Source organism: Mytilus galloprovincialis, chromosome 8 (assembly GCF_965363235.1).
Source record: "Mytilus galloprovincialis chromosome 8, xbMytGall1.hap1.1, whole genome shotgun sequence".
In the NCBI taxonomy this organism is placed as follows: domain Eukaryota; kingdom Metazoa; phylum Mollusca; class Bivalvia; order Mytilida; family Mytilidae; genus Mytilus; species Mytilus galloprovincialis.
The window spans coordinates 80,360,642-80,382,412 of record NC_134845.1 but is presented as its reverse complement, the minus strand read 5'-3'; the positions used below and the strand labels follow the sequence as shown (position 1 = coordinate 80,382,412).

The 21,771-nt window shown below is 32.0% G+C and overlaps 2 protein-coding genes across 2 annotated transcripts in view; one reads left to right on the top strand and one right to left on the bottom strand.

The window, feature by feature from the left end:
* LOC143042651 (guanine nucleotide-binding protein G(q) subunit alpha-like) overlaps positions 1–4,051 on the bottom strand; it is a 55,051-nt gene extending 51,000 nt beyond the window's left edge. Inside the window, exon 1 of the mRNA XM_076215066.1 lies at positions 4,004–4,051. The gene's annotated coding sequence lies outside the window, so the exon portion shown is untranslated. The remainder of the gene's footprint in view (positions 1–4,003) is intronic.
* Positions 4,052–7,366: 3,315 nt separating this feature from the next.
* Positions 7,367–21,508, top strand: LOC143043795 (transcription intermediary factor 1-beta-like). Its single transcript, XM_076215976.1, has 5 exons — positions 7,367–8,173; positions 9,934–9,981; positions 18,613–18,660; positions 19,385–19,402; positions 21,463–21,508. The coding sequence occupies exons 1-5, from the start codon at positions 7,410–7,412 to the stop codon at positions 21,506–21,508; spliced, it is 924 nt and encodes a 307-aa protein (XP_076072091.1). The 5' UTR covers positions 7,367–7,409.
* Positions 21,509–21,771: the final 263 nt, after the last annotated feature.

Genomic DNA, 21,771 nt, shown 5'->3' with positions numbered 1-21,771 from the left:
AATATTCAAATTTATAATGCGAGACTCGCGGAACGTTTTAAATATTTTAAATTCAACCGTAGAGAGTGGATAAGTATACAACACGATATATCCGTAACGGAATATGTTTCTTTTATGAATATTAAACACAAACAGGTAAACTTATTCCTTTTTTTTTTAAATTATCGGCATGAATCATTCATATGGATGATTTTGTTATATTTGAATGATTTGTCGTTGTATAATTTGATAGGGTCACGGTCTTCTATATATTGATTAAATCTTTTAAACTGACTGCAATTGAGTTCTTTCTCTGGCAATTATTTGAGAGGTTGTCGACCTCGTTTTTTGTGTGTATTTCTTTGACTGAATTTATTTTTTTGTATCTAGTATCGTTTTTAAGAACAGTATACATGTTTGCATATATTACATGACCGTACATTGAACTATAATGGTTTACTCTTATAAATTGTTATTTGAATTGAGAGTTGTCTCATTGGCACTCACACGACATCTTCCTATATCTATGAATCATATTCTCAAATCATTACTTTTTGTCATCTTTGTCGACGAATCGCGTATCAGCAAAATATAACAGAAAGTAACTGCTATCAACACTTTTACTAATTACCTGAATAAATGACCATCAATATTATTATGATGTTCTGTTATCCCACAAGAATTAATTAAGTGCAGTGCAGTATATCATATAAAGTTGGTACATAGTTAGATTTTGTTATTCGGTCGATGTGATCCATAAAGCTGAAATCATATGGTTTATACTTAAATATTTTTAACGACCTGATTAAATGACAATTAAAACAACATCAAGCAAATCACATGAACTCAGATTACAGTTTTTCTCAGTAAGGCACGGTGGGTGTTTTTTTTTTTAATTTGCACTGACGGTTATATCCCCGATTTATTGCAATTCACTTCTAGATTTGCAAGCAGTTAAATGAATACATATGAAAGCCTCATCTAGGGCAAAAATACAAAATATTTAAAAGCCAATTAAAAATTAAAAGAAAATAATTCAGAACCAATATGTTTTGTGCTACGGTCGTTTCTTATTTATGGTCTATGAACACCAACTTGTTCGCGTAACGAATATCTCGTATAAACAAAAAAAACATACATTGCACGTTTTGCTAACTACAAAATAGATGGTATTTGGTTTGAACAACAGTTTTGATTTTTTGTTTTAAAAAGGTATATTTGAAATATTAATTAAAAAGTCTCGAGGCTAACAGATCAAATCCACAGAAACTGATAATTAATTTAAAAATGAAATAGTTTAAGAACTGCACATATCACAGCATTACTTACTACCGCTGTGTATCTGTTAGCTGGCATTCTTTACATTCCTTGTAAGATTTTCTCATTCCAGGATCTGCCCATAAAATTTTTATAGTATCCATATCATCTCGGTTAACTGTTTGGTTGCTCGTATAATTCTTTTGTTTTATCTTTCTTGTATTTTCCAACATCAATAAAACAGATTTGATGGGAGAAGACTATAAGTTTGAGTAACTTGTGTCTCATCCCTTTTGCACATTTACGCAAATAAAATATGTTTAAACTAAAACAAATTTGATATGGCCAATTAAAATTATATGAAAAATATCATTTTTACAAAATCTCAAATGGTAAATCATCCTTTGTTTATTTTAAGGATGCAATCCCTAGTTGAATGATCGTTTTGGAAAATAAGTTTCACAGATGATAGGGGATATTGTTTTACGTCGTGACTACAATCCCGTTCCCTTTTTCACTAATGTGACCTACCAAATAACCGGTTTGTATTAACACGAGCAACATGACGGGTGCCACATGTAGAGTAGGATCTGCTTAACCTTCGGTAAAGTTCATGTTGCATATTCTTTGTTGTGTTTTGTGTACTTGTACTTTTGTTTGTCTTTTTCTATTCTAGCCATAACGTTGTCAACATATAAAAAAGAAGTTTATTTTCGATTTATGAGTGTTTCTCTGGTATCTTTCGTCCCTCTTTAGCAGATTAATATTCATAACGTTGTCAACATATAAAAAAGAAGTTTATTTTCGATTTATGAGTGTTTCTCTAGTATCTTTCGTCCCTCTTTAGCAGATTAATATTTTCAATTAACAAGTCTTTTTGTTTATCTTGATCGATCTTAAAAAAACAATTTCAAGATAATACGATGTGTTAAGATAGAACAAAAGAACAACACTGTCATGATCAAAGAAATAATACAACTATTTTACTAGCTATTTAGATTTTACCTCATTTGTAGGGGACTCGTAATGTCTTTTTTGCAAATCCATTTATTTAACTAATTCTTGAATTGCATTGACTACCTGGTTGTATATATGAACAATAAAACTTCTCTTCTCATCGTCAGAGTAACCCTCTGCATGGACAACCCTCACCATTCGTAGATGTGTGCTTTTACCACTCTGATGTGTCCCTAAAAAAGAAATTATCGCTTAATAACTCATTCATAGCAGTTTGAATTTACCGTTATTTCCGAGGTTATTCTTGTTTAGAAAACATGTTTTGAAGATCCATATATCATAGCATGTTAACAGTCGGTCAAGTGTATCAGATATATGCTAAGTGAATGTCCTTTTTAGTTTATCGCTAAAAAAGTCGAATAAAGCCCTATATTTTAATGTTTGAGTTTAAATGCGATATAATTAATTTACTAAATTTGTGTATTGCCTCGATTGTTTTTAAGCGAATAACAAGATACGAGCATTGATAAACTAGTTTAATGTTTATTTTATTGTTACTTCGTACGGTTTCAAGTTTTTCCAATACTGCCCTACTCTTCCTTTCTTTTAGAAATATGATCAACATATAACTTTAAACTGTTTTCATTTGTATTGCAAAAAAATGCAAAATTTCCTGAAATACCTATTCAGTGACAGCAACCAAACAACGGATAGTTTGATGCGTCTGAAATTCTCAGGGCAGATAGATCTTTACCTAAAGAACATTTTACACAATGTCATATATTCTCTAAATGCTTTAGCTTCAGAGATAAAATAAAACACCCCTGTTCTATTATAACAGTGGCATCCATTTTGGTTGATGGTTTAGGACATCAGATATCTTTTTAAAAGGCCAAGTTTGGTTTTATTTGGCCCAGTGGTATCATAGAAGAAGATTTTTATAAAATTAACGGACGACGGATGAGAAAAGCTAACTTGGCCCTTATATATTTTTATGTAATAAAACGTACTATATATATATATATTAGAAAAACGGGATTCCCAAATTATTCGAGGAGAAATAAAATTCTTTCATATAATTTAACAAAATGCAAGATTGTGAGTCAACATGTATTGGTTTGAAGTCAAATTTTCATTGAAATGTAATGTGTCGCGGGGGTGTCATATAAAGTGTCTCTAGGTAGTTAAGGCATTTATCAAAACCGTAAATGAATTTGCCTATCATTTTGTCTTTATTTGATAAATTAAATAATTCAAACAAACCTCTCTGTTATTATGACTCTACACAATTTTGGATGTTTCATTTGCTCAATATTTTAGTATTTGTAATATGCATATTTATTTTAGAAATAGATAAAAAAAACAACTTAATCTTTATTAGATGGAATGACATTGCTTTCATATATATGTCCCACAAAAAATCATGATCACAGTCAACATAACTTGAATACTTCACTCGATAAAAACCACGATACCAAATGACAGCTACACCTACCGTGAATGTCGCCATTTAAAGAAATAAATCATTGTTGTTCTAAAAATAATAACAGATTTTCAAAGAAGTCTGTAAACAATAAGGAGATAAAAAGTAAAATTACACAAATCGATACAAATATCATAACAATAACCAACAGTGTTTTTTTCTGTTGTTTCTTTTATTGACAATATTGTAATCCTAACGGATCGATTATTCTATTTTTATCAAACTACATTTGTTTACCTTTCCGACAGGTATATCGATTTTGAACGTTATATCATTTAAACATTACTAAACAATCTACCTTTATTTAAACCTTATGTTTAAACTTACCTAACAAAAGAACTTTGACCTGTTTTACTAAGTCGTTTTTGTCCTTCTTTATTCGTTTTTCAATTTCTTTATTTACTTGCTTTCTGTTTACTTCTAAAGCACATTGGTTGTAAGGTATGATTACAATAGTCAAAAACATTCTCCTACTTTGGAGCACCAGCATAGTGGCTCAACAGAACTCGAAAGTGAATGGACATGCGAAACGTGTAAGGTCAATGCTATATATAAAGCAAACGTCACTTCATATCAATTTAAAAACAAAATTGAAAATTTGCAAATACACATAAATCAATACTCATTTGATACCAGAAATTGCAAAGAATTAAGTAAAAGGTAAAAGTCTAAAAATGAGGTGGAGTAAGCCGTCTCTGTTGTTTCTTTAATTTCTAGTTCTGGGAATGTATTAATGGAATCTTACCATGAATAGTTAATGAAAAGAACATCATCCATATATCTGAATGTACAATTAAAATACCTGGCTTGTTTTATCTTCTTGTTTTTGACAAGTGTCTGTAGGAACTCCGATTTATATGAAAATATAAAGAGGTCGGCAAGAAGAGGTAAACAGTTCGTTCCATTAAGAATGCCGTTTTTTAACTTCAAATTCAACAAATATGTTGTCATGAAAAACTCCAGCATACTGATATCTTGTTCCTTTGTATATCATCTTTTATTATAAACAAAATATGCCGTATGTTATCACACAGTAATAAATTTATAGTGTATGCTTTCATTTGTATGTTGAAAGCGTTGTGAATTATTTTTTCAGACGGTTTTTCAAATTCTCATGGAAAATGATGGTATACAGGGTTGAAAAAATTTTGATAGAACTTATTTCAGAAAAAGATTAAGATTTGAATTTATACAGAGTGTTTTCTTTAGAATCCACAGATGGTTAATACCACTTCGAAAAAAATAAACAGTTTCACAGTATTTTTGAATACCCTCTTTCCATGCGGAGAGAATATTTTTCAATATTATGGACACTTTTAACATACAGATGTGCCGGCAATGTTCCGTTGTTTGTACGAAATTTTGTGAAGCTTATGTATCCAATACATCTAAGGTAGGTCCTCTAATATATGTAAATGTATATGTTGTTAATTGTAATGTTCATTGAAGCCATGAAGGACTTATGATTCATCATAATATCATCCTTGTTAAATGATATGAATTTGTAAGTGGGATTACCTGAGTGCTCATTTATTCATTTATATGATTGAATGGTTTGAAAAATAAAATCTTGTACAAATTAACAGTTGAAATTACCGACTATACATATAAAGCTCAATTACAATTAAACTGCAGAGTATTGGTCCATTTCACTGTTGAGTTTATTGAACAAGTATCTCCTCTTTTAAAAAGGCAATCGAATTATGTAAATGACAAATGGATAACAACTTGTAATACTTCAATAATGAAAGGGATAAAAATTAACGTATACCATCGCCATAATTTACGACTTACTTCAACATGTTCAAATCTATAAGTAAATAAACTCATCATAGATACCAGGACTAAATTTAGAATATACGCCAGACGCGCGTTTCGTCTACAAAAGACTCATCAGTGACGTCCGAATCCAAACAAGTTTAAAAGGCCAAATAAAGTACGAAGTTGAAGAGCATTGAGGACAAAAATTCCTAAAAGTTTTGCCAAATACAGCTAAGGTAATCTATGCCTGAGGTAGAAAAGCCTTAGTAAATTTATAAATATAACCATATCAATGACAATTCATGTCAGCACAAAAAGTGCTGACTACTGGGCTTGAGATACCCTCGGGGAAATAAATTTCCACCAGCAGTGGCATCGATCCAGTGGTTATAAAGAAACTCATCATAGATACCAGGACTAAATTTAGAATAAAAGAGACACATATATACCCTTTTAAGGTTTGATTTAACAACATGTAACTATTTTCTTCAAATACTTTTATTTATTCTGACGTTGAATCCCGTTCTCAAAATTTATAGCAATAAAACGGTTAAAGATTAAAAAAAAAAAAAAAAAACCAACAAATATTATGAACTAAATGATTTCTTCAATTTATAAATACCTCACAGATATATTGGGACAACAAACCGATTCTTTCATTATCTCTATACAAACACGAATTATATTCAGTCAGCACAGATGTGGTCATTTTTATAATATTTGTCAAAACCATACCACGTACTATTATTGGAAGACGGTCAACATTTATTATTACGTGATTTTGGTACTAGTATCTGACATATACTATTGTTTTTAAGCGTCTGTTGACTGTATGGTTTTGTTTTTGTTTTTGTTGTTTCCAAACTGTTCGGTGAATCATGTTTATGTACATAAACAATTTTTTAAAAAGCGAGTTTCAATTTCTGCGATTACAACCATTTTTCATTTTTTGCAATAATAAAAACATCGCAAAATTTCTGAATTTACAGTTTTCAAATATCAAACATCATAAAATAATGCCAGTGATCCAACATGTATTTCCTTTTAACTCCAACAGCATCAAGAAAATAAGAATGTAAAACAAAATGAGGTTTCTTTGATTACAAGTGCGTTAAGCATATATATTAGTATACATTTTGTTGTTGTTGAATTCTTAGTCTCTTTTATAATAAAAAATACACGACATGCATCAACCTAAAATTTAGACCTACTATCTCTTGACGGAAATGATGAGCATATATATTTATAATCCAACAATATTATACAGACGAATAATACCATTTTTCGAGTTTACATTTGTTTCTTTAATTATGATTTGACACTCAGTTTTATTAATAATTATACCAATTTATTCAATACTAATTCACTGTGTAAAAACTAAAACAAAACATATCTTTCATTATCACCGACTTTTACAGCGATAAAAAGTAAACAAGCGTTATAAATAGATCAATATACGTGTGTAAGTCTAGTACATACATTTAACCTGGGGTAAACAGACATTTTACACGTATTTTTAATCTAATCGCCAAAGGTAAGGACATTTTATCAGAAGGGTGTTCACAGAACGATTATTTATGACAACATTGTAACAAATGCGGTTCATATAAACTAAATAAACCAAGCACTATATAATAACAAGTTGATAAAAAATAGGTAACCTGGTACGGTTTTGGTCAACCTTAACGTTATTTAAATTTATTGGTAATATTTGTGTTTCCCTAGTACATTGATTAACTTTTGAAATAGTCGCATATATGTATTATTCAATGAAACCCCACGTCAAACTATTAAATGCAATAAACATGATCAAGTAAAACAATAAACCATACTGTTTCTTAATTCATTTTTTTCTGTTTTGATATTTCAATAAAAACAACTTTACTTTAAAGACCGGATTTTTTATCGGACAACGTTTGACAGATACATTAAATATCCAAAGGTTACTTTTTCATATCTTTGCATTTTCGAAATGGCCCAAGCTGCAGCCTCGACCTGTGAAATATGTACTGGTGGACCTGGAGAATATTATTGCCAACAGTGTGATCAGTTATTTTGTGGAAGCTGTAAATTATCTCATTTACGCATGAAGATAAGTAAAAACCACACGTTTCTAAGTGGACCAAACATCAACAAGGAAGAAAAACTCCTTTGTATAGAACACGACGAAATTTTCTTTTTCTTCTGTAATGATTGTGATACGCCTGTGTGTAGAATTTGCTCCGTAGAGAAACATAGTCGCCATTTGATGACAGACCTAACTAAATCAACTGAAAAGCTAAGATCCGAACTTGTCAAGACAATTGAATCGAAGATAACAACATCGAGCCAAACCGTTAGCAAAATTGAAAGAGAAACAAAAACCTACCGCGAAGAAGTCAAAGCAGTCATCAAAACCATAACTGATGACGGAAAATACTTGAAGAATTTGATTGATAAGAAAGTAGATAGTTTTGTTAAGCTAGTGCAGGATGAGGAACACAGAGTATTACAAAAGATGTCTACAATAACCAAATTCTATAAGGGAGTTTTCGAAAACTGTCAACAATGGCAAAAAAATATCACAGAAATGGAAACAATAGCTGATGTACTTTTATTACAAAAGTTGAAGAAGCTTAAAGTTGATGTGGACAACATAGATTTAAAGCAAGTTCCAGAAAGGTCATCTGTGTCATACATAAACAAAAAGCCATCAGGCACAGAAATTGACAGCCTATTTGGAGAGTTGCAGTTTAAGTGAGTAATTGATTCATAGAAAAGAATAATTATGGTATTAGAAATTGCATCGGTATAAGAAATGATTTAAACTCGATTTCCCTTTTATTTGAAGGTGTGATTGTAGCAATGCAATTAACCGACAACAACATGACAAAAAAACACTTAAAAATTACTAAAAGACAACCAACACTTCACAAAATTAGAAAACACAAATACAGTGACGAACATCTGTTGAAAATAAATTGTTATATTCAAAGGCAAACATACAACGCAAGTTTTCGAATGGCTGTAAGATACGATAATGCTTGATATTACTGATCTAAGACAGAAAATGTTGCTAGATATTGTTTCAAATAGACATTTCGTTTACTCATTTTGATACTACGAATGTTATTTTTGGCCGGCATTGTAGTATGAACAGTAGCCTAAATGAAATGTACCTTAATCACAAGGGACATAACGGTTTAGAGGGCCTTTCATACAGAAAAAAATGTAAATAGACATTTTTAAAGTAAAATCAAGATTCGTAATCCAGATAAGAAAATTCATAACCAGGCACAACTAAAAATGACCACCTTTTTCACTAATTGTCATTTAAAAAATGTACAACTTTAAAGAAATCAAGGTTACAACATCGTTAAGCAAAATTGAATACTGATGGATTATGATTATCGGTATGTGGTCACTCTAGCCTACACAGTGCTTCTGCATCTTTAGGTGTAAACGTTCCCTTTATTATAAACCATGAATATATAGAAACGCACCCACTGTTGCATAAAAAACTATTGACATTTTGTCGTAGTCACTAATGTTGGACATTCAGTAACGAAATAAATTAACTGTTTTGTAGCCAATGCTTAACTCACAGCGACACATTTGATAAATAAGCTACTGCAGTTATTGTTTATTTTTAATATTACAAAAGTTTGTCCGAAACTGATTTGTCAATTCTTGTTATGTTAGTGATGTTTGGGCTTTTATCATGTATATAGGAACTCACATTCTAGTACTTAAGTTATAAAACATCCCAATCTTTCAGCTATCTTAGTTGTACCTCTTCTCTTGGTAAATGAGAATTTTTTTGTAAAACAATGATTTTTTGTCATTGATTCATGGTGTACATACTCATTTTGTTTAAAAAGGGGGAGTATACTGTTTTACCTCTGTCTGTCCGTCCGTCCAACCATCCGTCCGTCCGTCAGTCCGTCCGTCCCATATACACTTTGTGATGCGTTTTCAGATTCATCACTCGACAACTTCCTGTTTACCGAACACTTGTATGATTTTACACATGTTAGCCAAGATGAAAAGTTTTCTCAGGAACTACAGTACAAGGATTTCTGAAATTTGGTTTCAGGGTTTATTGAAGTCTTCTATACCGTGTGATGCGTTTTCAGATTCATCACATCGACAACTTCCTGTTTACTGAACACATGCATATTTTAACAATATTAAAATTATCCACTTGCGGTGGGGTATCATCAGTGAGCAGTAGCTCGCAGTTTAACTTGTTGATCGTGTGTTCATATAAGCAACGTAATTATTTTCCTGTTTACAAAAAAAGATTTTTGTTTCCTTAAGTTTGGCATCCTTCATATGTATGATTTACGAAACTTAAACCTCTCTTAACCTTTGGCGTATGACAAAATGAAATGCTAAACCTTATATTTGTTTTATGTACATTACATTTACTAATTGCAAAGAGTTAAATAAGTATTTTGCTGTAAATGTCATCAAAATTAGAACGGCTTATTATGTAGTGATGTTTTGTGTTTTAGGGAAGGTCAAGCGGTAATGGAAAAAACTGAAAACCAACAAAATACCAGGTAATGCATTGTTTTCTCTTGTTTAGCAAGGTAAATATGTAAGACTCAGATCGACGACCGATCTCTAATCGACATCCGTTCCCCAAATCGACGTCAACATCTGAGGTCACAATAAAATAACAATCCAAATCGACAGCCAATTTTATGCCTTTCTAATAGACGTCCATTTTTTTCCTTCTCTAATCGATGTCTAATTTTCAGCTTCTCTACTCAACCTCGGTTTTGGAAACAGAATACAAAATTTAACTGAACCGATAGCAGCTGAAACCTTTCTACTTTTTTATAAATATATTATGCGTGACAAATAAAATCTATTTTTTTTTATTTATCACCTTCTAGTATGTTAATAGGTTGTGATATTTAAAACTTAAGAGATAACATAAAAATAAAGATATGTTGACTAATGGAATAACTAAATAAATAATATCCACCAAAATTCAAATAAAGTATATATGAGCAAATACATGTCGTTAAGTCGACTGTAAAAGGCCACGACATGAACAATGTAAACAATATAAATTAGAAAAATAACGGTCTTATACAAACAATACCGGAAAAAAAAGGACAGAGATAAATCAATGAAAACTACTGGACAACACGGAGGCACAAAACTAATGTAGCGGGGGTTAAACATGTGTGTGAGCATTTATCCATCCTCTCACCTGGACTAGTGGTGTAACAGCAGAACATAAAAACTTAATGCTAATTTCTTGTGTATACAGGTGGAAACCCGATTGAAATAGAACAAAAGAGTCGAATCTCTTTGTTAGAGAAGGCGATAAATGCTTACTGTAATGTTTACTATAGTTATAAACATTTTAAAAATTAATAGAATCAAATAAAATGACAATTTTCTTCTCAATTACGAAGTCTTTTATTTTAAAAACACCACTTGCATAAGTTTTCAATTTATCTCGTGCATAGTTAAACAGAACATTTAGATATCAAGTCGACGACATGGATAACTTTCAAGTTGGATGTAGAAAATGCATAACCTCCGATTTTTTTTATATTTTCTTTACCACGGACGGCAAAACATATCAATCTATTAGTTCAGTAATTTTCGTGTCTGCCTTTCATTATGTTACTCAAGAAAAAATTCCAAAAAGTGGGTAACAATTGTATCGAAAAGAGAAAATCGAGTGCACCTTTTTATGTTAGGGCGTGTTTGAGTTGAATATTTTGTCTTGATATCGCACAAAGCAGGAATATTTCATACATCGTCTCGCTTTAGATCATTTTTATATATCAAAGCTACAGGTTGACTTTATAACATAAAAAAATCACAGGACTAAAAGATGAATTATATGGATCAAGTGAGATACCTATCTAATGAATCACAAAAACAGAGAAGGTGTGTTCGTATAGCTATTTGTTTACTAAAAGTACTTGACGACAGTCTTTCAAGTTGGATGACAAAAATGCATATCTTCGAAAAATTATAATTTTGTGTGTGTGATAACTAGGGTTTATAGTCTTTAACCACTAAAAAAAACTACTATGCCCTTCCACGAAATATTTAATTAGAATTTTTTTAAATATTTATGAATTTTTAAAAATTCAACCTGACAACCAATCAGACAATAATTTGAAGTTGAATCAATGCAGACAAGATCATTAACTGATGCTCATTAACTATTTTGTGTGTGTGATAACTAGGGTTTATAGTCTTTAACCACTAAAAAAAACTACTATGCCCTTCCAAGAAATATTTAATTAGAATTTTTTTTTAAATATTTATGAATTTTTAAAAATTCAACCTGACAACCAACCAGACAATAATTTTAAGTTGAATCAATGCAGACAAGATCATTAACTGATGCTCATTAGCTATTTGATACATTTGTCTTTTAAAGTACAAATGACATATAAGGATCGTAATGGTGCAATGTGGATAAATTTATTGGTTTCCAAGAGCAAAATCGACAGCGCGTCATCCCTACAATTGCTTCCATTTCTACGATTGTGAAAATGAACTGGCGTGATTTGGAGATAATTTTGACGAAGTAGAATCCTGAATGTATATGTATAACTCCATGTGTAAACAGAACCTGAATTATAATACTCTCAAAACAATTGCCTGTACTTCCTTTTTGTGTGTCTTGACTTACATCAATGAGTCTTATTTAGACGAAATAAGCGTCTGGCGTACTAAATTATAATCCTGGTACTCTTGATAACTATTTACACCACTGGGTCGATGCCACTGCTGGTGGACGTTTCGTCACCGAGGGTATCACCAGCCCAGTAGTCAGCACTTCGGTGTTGGCATATCATTTGTGTGACCATTTTTATAAATTTTCTGTTAACAAAACTTTGAATTTTTCGAAAAACTAAGGATTTTCTTGTCCCAGGAAAAGATTACCTTAGCCGTATTTGACACAACTTTTTGGAATTTTGGATCCTCAATGCTCTTCAACTTTGTACTTGCTTGGCATTATAACAATTTTGATATGAGCGTCACTGATGATGAGTCACATGTAGACGAAACGCCTGTCTGGTGTACTAAATTATAATCCTGGTACTTTTGATAACTATAGTATTAAATTATAATCCTTGTACCTTTGATAACTGTTTACAACCTAATGCCCTCTAGAAATTGTTTGATTTTCTTTGTCATTAGGTTGCTGTTTTCTTTCCACTTACACTTACATGCATGGATTTTATTAATATAAAAGGGAATGATATACTACAAGGTAGATCGATTGGGCTTCCTTTTTAACATAAATATTAATATTCATGTTACTTATTTCGGGTTGAAAAAAATCTATAAGGAAAGTATGCATAAATGTTTTAAAATTTAGTTGTCATAATCTTGAACACTACAAAACATGTACGTGTATAAGTTAAGTCCAGTAATCAATCAATCAATAGTTTTGGCAAAACATGACGTAACATTGGACGTCGATTAGAGTATCAACATATTGTACGTCGATTAGAGTATCAACATATTGTACGTCGATTAGAGTATCAACATATTGTACGTCGATTAGAGTATCAACATATTGTACGTCGATTAGAGTATCAACATATTGGACGTCGATTAGAGTATCAACATATTGGACGTCGATTAGAGTATCAACATATTGTACGTCGATTAGAGTATCAAACATATTGTACGTCGATTAGAGTATCAACATATTGTACGTCGATTAGAGTATCAACATATTGGACGTCGATTAGAGTATCAAACATATTGTACGTCGATTAGAGTATCAACATATTGTACGTCGATTAGAGTATCAACATATTGTACGTCGATTAGAGTATCAACATATTGGACGTCGATTAGAGTATCAAACATATTGGACGTCGATTAGAGTATCAACATATTGGACGTCGATTAGAGTATCAACATATTGTACGTCGATTAGAGTATCAAACATATTGTACGTCGATTAGAGTATCAACATATTGGACGTCGATTAGAGTATCAAACATATTGGACGTCGATTAGAGTAACAAACATATTGGACGTCGATTAGAGTATCAAACATATTGTACGTCGATTAGAGTATCAACATATTGTACGTCGATTAGAGTATCAACATATTGTACGTCGATTAGAGTATCAACATATTGGACGTCGATTAGAGTATCAACATATTGGACGTCGATTAGAGTATCAACATATTGTACGTCGATTAGAGTATCAAACATATTGTACGTCGATTAGAGTATCAAACATATTGGACGTCGATTAGAGTATCAAACATATTGGACGTCGATTAGAGTATCAACATATTGGACGTCGATTAGAGTATCAACATATTGTACGTCGATTAGAGTATCAAACATATTGGACGTCGATTAGAGTATCAACATATTGGACGTCGATTAGAGTATCAACATATTGTACGTCGATTAGAGTATCAACATATTGGACGTCGATTAGAGTATCAACATATTGTACGTCGATTAGAGTATCAAACATATTGTACGTCGATTAGAGTATCAAACATATTGGACGTCGATTAGAGTATCAAACATATTGGACGTCGATTAGAGTATCAACATATTGGACGTCGATTAGAGTATCAACATATTGTACGTCGATTAGAGTATCAACATATTGGACGTCGATTAGAGTATCAACATATTGTACGTCGATTAGAGTATCAAACATATTGGACGTCGATTAGAGTATCAAACATATTGGACGTCGATTAGAGTATCAAACATATTGGACGTCGATTAGAGTATCAACATATTGTACGTCGATTAGAGTATCAACATATTGGACGTCGATTAGAGTATCAACATATTGGACGTCGATTAGAGTATCAAACATATTGGACGTCGATTAGAGTATCAAACATATTGTACGTCGATTAGAGTATCAAACATATTGGACGTCGATTAGAGTATCAACATATTGGACGTCGATTAGAGTATCAAACATATTGGACGTCGATTAGAGTATCAACATATTGGACGTCGATTAGAGTATCAAACATATTGGACGTCGATTAGAGTATCAACATATTGTACGTCGATTAGAGTATCAAACATATTGTACGTCGATTAGAGTATCAACATATTGTACGTCGATTAGAGTATCAACATATTGTACGTCGATTAGAGTATCAAACATATTGGACGTCGATTAGAGTATCAACATATTGTACGTCGATTAGAGTATCAAACATATTGTACGTCGATTAGAGTATCAAACATATTGTACGTCGATTAGAGTATCAAACATATTGGACGTCGATTAGAGTATCAACATATTGGACGTCGATTAGAGTATCAACATATTGTACGTCGATTAAAGTATCAACATATTGTACGTCGATTAGAGTATCAACATATTGTACGTCGATTAGAGTATCAAACATATTGTACGTCGATTAGAGTATCAAACATATTGTACGTCGATTAGAGTATCAACATATTGTACGTCGATTAGAGTATCAAACATATTGGACGTCGATTAGAGTATCAACATATTGGACGTCGATTAGAGTATCAACATATTGGACGTCGATTAGAGTATCAAACGTATTGGACGTCGATTAGAGTATCAAACATATTGGACGTCGATTAGAGTAACAAACATATTGGACGTCGATTAGAGTATCAACATATTGTACGTCGATTAGAGTATCAACATATTGTACGTCGATTAGAGTATCAAACATATTGGACGTCGATTAGAGTATCAACATATTGGACGTCGATTAGAGTATCAACATATTGTACGTCGATTAGAGTATCAACATATTGTACGTCGATTAGAGTATCAACATATTGGACGTCGATTAGAGTATCAAACATATTGTACGTCGATTAGAGTATGAAACATATTGGACGTCGATTAGAGTATCAAACATATTGGACGTCGATTAGAGTATCAAACATATTGGACATCGATTAGAGTATCAACATATTGTACGTCGATTAGAGTATCAACATATTGGACGTCGATTAGAGTATCAACATATTGTACGTCGATTAGAGTATCAAACATATTGGACGTCGATTAGAGTATCAAACATATTGTACGTCGATTAGAGTATCAAACATATTGGACGTCGATTAGAGTATCAACATATTGGACGTCGATTAGAGTATCAACATATTGTACGTCGATTAGAGTATCAACATATTGGACGTCGATTAGAGTATCAACATATTGTACGTCGATTAGAGTATCAAACATATTGTACGTCGATTAGAGTATCAAACATATTGTACGTCGATTAGAGTATCAAACATATTGGACGTCGATTAGAGTATCAACATATTGTACGTCGATTAGAGTATCAACATATTGTACGTCGATTAGAGTATCAAACATATTGTACGTCGATTAGAGTATCAAACATATTGGACGTCGATTAGAGTATCAACATATTGTACGTCGATTAGAGTATCAACATATTGTACGTCGATTAGAGTATCAACATATTGTACGTCGATTAGAGTATCAACATATTGTACGTCGATTAGAGTATCAACATATTGTACGTCGATTAGAGTATCAACATATTGTACGTCGATTAGAGTATCAAACATATTGGACGTCGATTAGAGTATCAACATATTGTACGTCGATTAGAGTATCAACATATTGTACGTCGATTAGAGTATCAACATATTGGACGTCGATTAGAGTATCAAACATATTGGACGTCGATTAGAGTATCAACATATTGGACGTCGATTAGAGTATCAAACGTATTGGACGTCGATTAGAGTATCAAACATATTGGACGTCGATTAGAGTAACAAACATATTGGACGTCGATTAGAGTATCAACATATTGTACGTCGATTAGAGTATCAACATATTGGACGTCGATTAGAGTATCAAACATATTGGACGTCGATTAGAGTATCAAACATATTGGACGTCGATTAGAGTATCAACATATTGGACGTCGATTAGAGTATCAAACGTATTGGACGTCGATTAGAGTATCAAACATATTGGACGTCGATTAGAGTAACAAACATATTGGACGTCGATTAGAGTATCAACATATTGTACGTCGATTAGAGTATCAACATATTGTACGTCGATTAGAGTATCAAACATATTGGACGTCGATTAGAGTATCAACATATTGGACGTCGATTAGAGTATCAACATATTGTACGTCGATTAGAGTATCAACATATTGTACGTCGATTAGAGTATCAACATATTGGACGTCGATTAGAGTATCAAACATATTGTACGTCGATTAGAGTATGAAACATATTGGACGTCGATTAGAGTATCAAACATATTGGACGTCGATTAGAGTATCAAACATATTGGACGTCGATTAGAGTATCAACATATTGTACGTCGATTAGAGTATCAACATATTGGACGTCGATTAGAGTATCAACATATTGTACGTCGATTAGAGTATCAAACATATTGGACGTCGATTAGAGTATCAAACATATTGGACGTCGATTAGAGTATCAACATATTGTACGTCGATTAGAGTATCAACATATTGTACGTCGATTAGAGTATCAACATATTGGACGTCGATTAGAGTATCAACATATTGGACGTCGATTAGAGTATCAACATATTGGACGTCGATTAGAGTATCAAACATATTGTACGTCGATTAGAGTATCAAACATATTGGACGTCGATTAGAGTATCAACATATTGTACGTCGATTAGAGTATCAAACATATTGTACGTCGATTAGAGTATCAACATATTGTACGTCGATTAGAGTATCAACATATTGGACGTCGATTAGAGTATCAACATATTGTACGTCGATTAGAGTATCAACATATTGTACGTCGATTAGAGTATCAACATATTGTACGTCGATTAGAGTATCAAACATATTGTACGTCGATTAGAGTATCAAACATATTGGACGTCGATTAGAGTATCAACATATTGGACGTCGATTAGAGTATCAACATATTGTACGTCGATTAGAGTATCAACATATTGTACGTCGATTAGAGTATCAACATATTGTACGTCGATTAGAGTATCAAACATATTGTACGTCGATTAGAGTATCAAACATATTGGACGTCGATTAGAGTATCAACATATTGTACGTCGATTAGAGTATCAACATATTGTACGTCGATTAGAGTATCAACATATTGTACGTCGATTAGAGTATCAACATATTGTACGTCGATTAGAGTATCAACATATTGTACGTCGATTAGAGTATCAACATATTGTACGTCGATTAGAGTATCAAACATATTGGACGTCGATTAGAGTATCAACATATTGTACGTCGATTAGAGTATCAACATATTGTACGTCGATTAGAGTATCAACATATTGGACGTCGATTAGAGTATCAAACATATTGGACGTCGATTAGAGTATCAACATATTGTACGTCGATTAGAGTATCAACATATTGTACGTCGATTAGAGTATCAACATATTGTACGTCGATTAGAGTATCAACATATTGTACGTCGATTAGAGTATCAACATATTGGACGTCGATTAGAGTATCAAACATATTGGACGTCGATTAGAGTATCAACATATTGTACGTCGATTAGAGTATCAACATATTGTACGTCGATTAGAGTATCAACATATTGTACGTCGATTAGAGTATCAACATATTGTACGTCGATTAGAGTATCAAACATATTGGACGTCGATTAGAGTATCAACATATTGTACGTCGATTAGAGTATCAAACATATTGGACGTCGATTAGAGTATCAACATATTGTACGTCGATTAGAGTATCAAACATATTGGACGTCGATTAGAGTATCAACATATTGTACGTCGATTAGAGTATCAACATATTGGACGTCGATTTTAGGAACGGACGTCAATTTGAGTCTAACAAACATAAGTACATAAACACTATCCAACTACCAAACACTAATGATGAAAGAAAGAAAAAAGCACTTAAAGATGAAGACAACGATAAAAGCACAACACAAATACAAGATAGAAGAGCGAAAGTTGAGGTCCGGCATATCTTCGTTTAAAGTCACTATCAGAGCATGTGAAAAAACGAACTACAATCCGTTGATAAGCAATATATGGCTGGAGATTCGTGAAGAAGCAGTAAGTGTTGTCATATTCGTCTTTTCATATGCGCAATGTGCAAATACCAGCATGCTTTTTCAGAGATAAGAATTATACTCTGGATAATTATATTTCAGGCCAAAAGAATCGCAAAAGATGTACACATACGCATGTATGTTTTGTCGGTAAGTAGAAATAATGTCCGCATTTACAATGTTGTTTTATTATAATTGTCTGGGATGTATTTTTTTTACTTATTGAAAAGTCATGTAGATTTTGTTGGCTAATTTGGAATGAATATAATACTACTTGTTTTTACTGACATTATCAATCATGAGGGACTATTTTTTTTGTATCATATAGTATATCATAACAGATGATAATCATGATAATGTTGAGGTCAATTAAGATATATTCAGAATATGTAAATTGCGTTGAACTTGAACGAAACAACACTATAACGAAGTTTCTAAAAAGCTAACATAGAGTGTGGTATTGACTGCTACCAAAATGACCGAAAGAAATATGTAAACTAACATTAACGTGCCTTACTCTTTTAAGTTCAAATAATTAAGAAGATGTCACTTTCCGACTGACCGTAAACGATTGAAAATCATGTTTTAGTGCATACAAAACAGCAATAACATTAAAACGCATCAGAACTTGAAGAACATTTAAACTGTGTCGTCCAATAATGTGTTTAGCATGCTTAATAAATTTATCTTTCATAACTGAATACACATTTGTCCAGTAACACTCCTCTAGTTTGGGCATTGGCATTTTTGCAAAAAAAAGGTAGTCTTTTTAGTTTAATATGATATTAATTGCTCACACATACTTGTATCTGGAATTTGCTACAACATAATTACTGTATTGTTATTTGATATGTTTATTGAATTCTTGTTACAGGAATGAGCAGATTTCAGCGTAAGTATATTATACTAAAAAAAATATTAAAGAAAATATAAAAGTTGTCTGAATTAACAAAAAAAAGAGGGACCAAAGATATCAGAGGGTCAGTCAAACTCATAAATCAAAAGTGAACTGACAACGCCATGGCTAAAATGAAAAAGTCAAACTGACAAATAATAGAACACGATTAACTTATTTGAGACGGTAAACGTCCATTTCGGTGAACGCTCCATTCATACATGACATAATTAACAGAATTATGTAAGTTTGCTTTAATAAAAATCATTCTTTAACATTTACTAAATGTATATGAATGACACAGCAATTTGATTTTTTTGCTGACACAAAATGTGTAAGTGTTTGCACATATATGTTTTAAACGGCAATCAAAGTAGGCTTATATGATCATGATGATCTTTTAGTTTTAATAAACGAGGTAGACAAATAGCAGAAGATTTTTCTGTCTACAATGAATGGAAGTGATTTTAATTTGCAATCAACGGAAGCTAGTATTTTTAAGTGAATATCTATTATTTACTATCGTATAACAAAAATAACCTTAGCTGTATTCTGCTTTTCTTTAACGATTTCATTGTTGTCATGTAGTGTCTTACATGTACAGTTTTTTTTATATATAAAACCCCTGGTTTTCAAATGGTTATGTGTGAGCGCTTTTGATAGTTATGTCATTTATCTTCATTTAGTTGTCCACGTAGGTTATGTCTATTATATCATATAAGACATGTTTTTCTATGAGTCGAGGAGTATTTTCAAAACAGGATTGTATTTGTTTACAATACACAGATAATTCTGGTAAAGAAAGCAAAATGTTCATAAAAACTATTTGTTGACTTTTAAGGTTCAATCTACCATTTTCTACACAAGAACATGTTTGTATTTGATCAGTAATATGACAGTTTTTATCCATTTGTTTGATGATTTTGAGCTTTTGATTTTGCCATTTAATTAGGCACTTTAATATTTGAATTTTCCTCGGAGTTGATTATTTTTGTGATTTTCCTTTTTTCGTTTCGTTAACAACTAATTCTAAGTATATTTGATGACATCTGAAAAAGAAGCTTTCCCTTTCTATCTAATTGATTTACGCATTTTTATCTCTTTTAATTCTTTTAATGTATAAAATAATAAAAAATGAGAATTCTTAGTGTATCAAGGAGGTCAAAATAAGTATGTAGTTCTTTGGCATTAAACAAAAAAAACGTCGTAATTTCCATAATAGACCACTTCCGAGTTCATCCGTCACTAAAAAAAATCGTCCACTAAACGCCCTTTTTGACGTCATTTACCAGATAGAGGGGTCGCCTGTATCCATGCACTATTTCCGTTCATCAAGCGTCTAAGTGATCGTCATTGTGCAGGATAAACTAGAAATAATGGTTGTTCTGTAGGTACTTTATGACAATTCCCTAATGACAGAAATTCTGATTGTCAATTTTGAGAATTCAATTTGCCGAATAAGTCGTACAATGTATAATTATAGTTTTCAAACCACTCGCCCAACATAGGAGTGGAAGTGACGACGCCCCTAAACGCACAAATGACGTTCACTAAAAGCAGAGTTTTTGACGGAAATGCATCGAACTCGAAAGTTGTCTATTGTGTAAAGGTGTTAAGTAATTTTTTGTTCATAATACAAACCATTCTTTTTCTTTTTATTATAAATATTAGATTTATACAATTAAGACGTTACAGCTATTTGATTGTTTTGCTAACACCAAGACCAACATTAAGAAGAGTCCATTTATATAAATGTGTAAACACAAAACATAATCATTTGCATATTTGTTGGAATTGTAGTGATTTTATTACATGTTATAGCACACTGTGTGTCCACAATAAAGTGTTTCCAATATGTTTGTGGTAAATAAAGTCGGAAGGTTGCATTCAGAAAGTATAGACATCTTGAAGTGCGTTTTCTTTTCTAATTGTATTGAACCTTTATTCCGGTAATATGTGAAGAACACAACGTACACACAAGCATCTCTTCTACTACCGTGAAGATTTGCTACTTCTCAAAAACACCAAATAAGACATAAGCATTTTATCTTTTATAGAACAGAACCTAGTACATCGTCAAATAGGTATGTATTTAAGTTATAATTCTTTTCAGTGCTTAAACAGTATAGAGATTGTTATTATTCACATACAAACTAATAGCTCGGTTATCCCTTCGTAAATTTTACGGACGCCATCACGAGTTGGTTGACCGTTATAGAATAACCGTTTCACAAATGATATCGGATATGTTCCTTACGTCGTAACTACTATCCCCTTCCCTTTCATGAGAATCTTCAGCTTACACAGAGAATTCATGTATTTATATTGATAACTTAACAATATATTTGATTCATCAAACATTGACC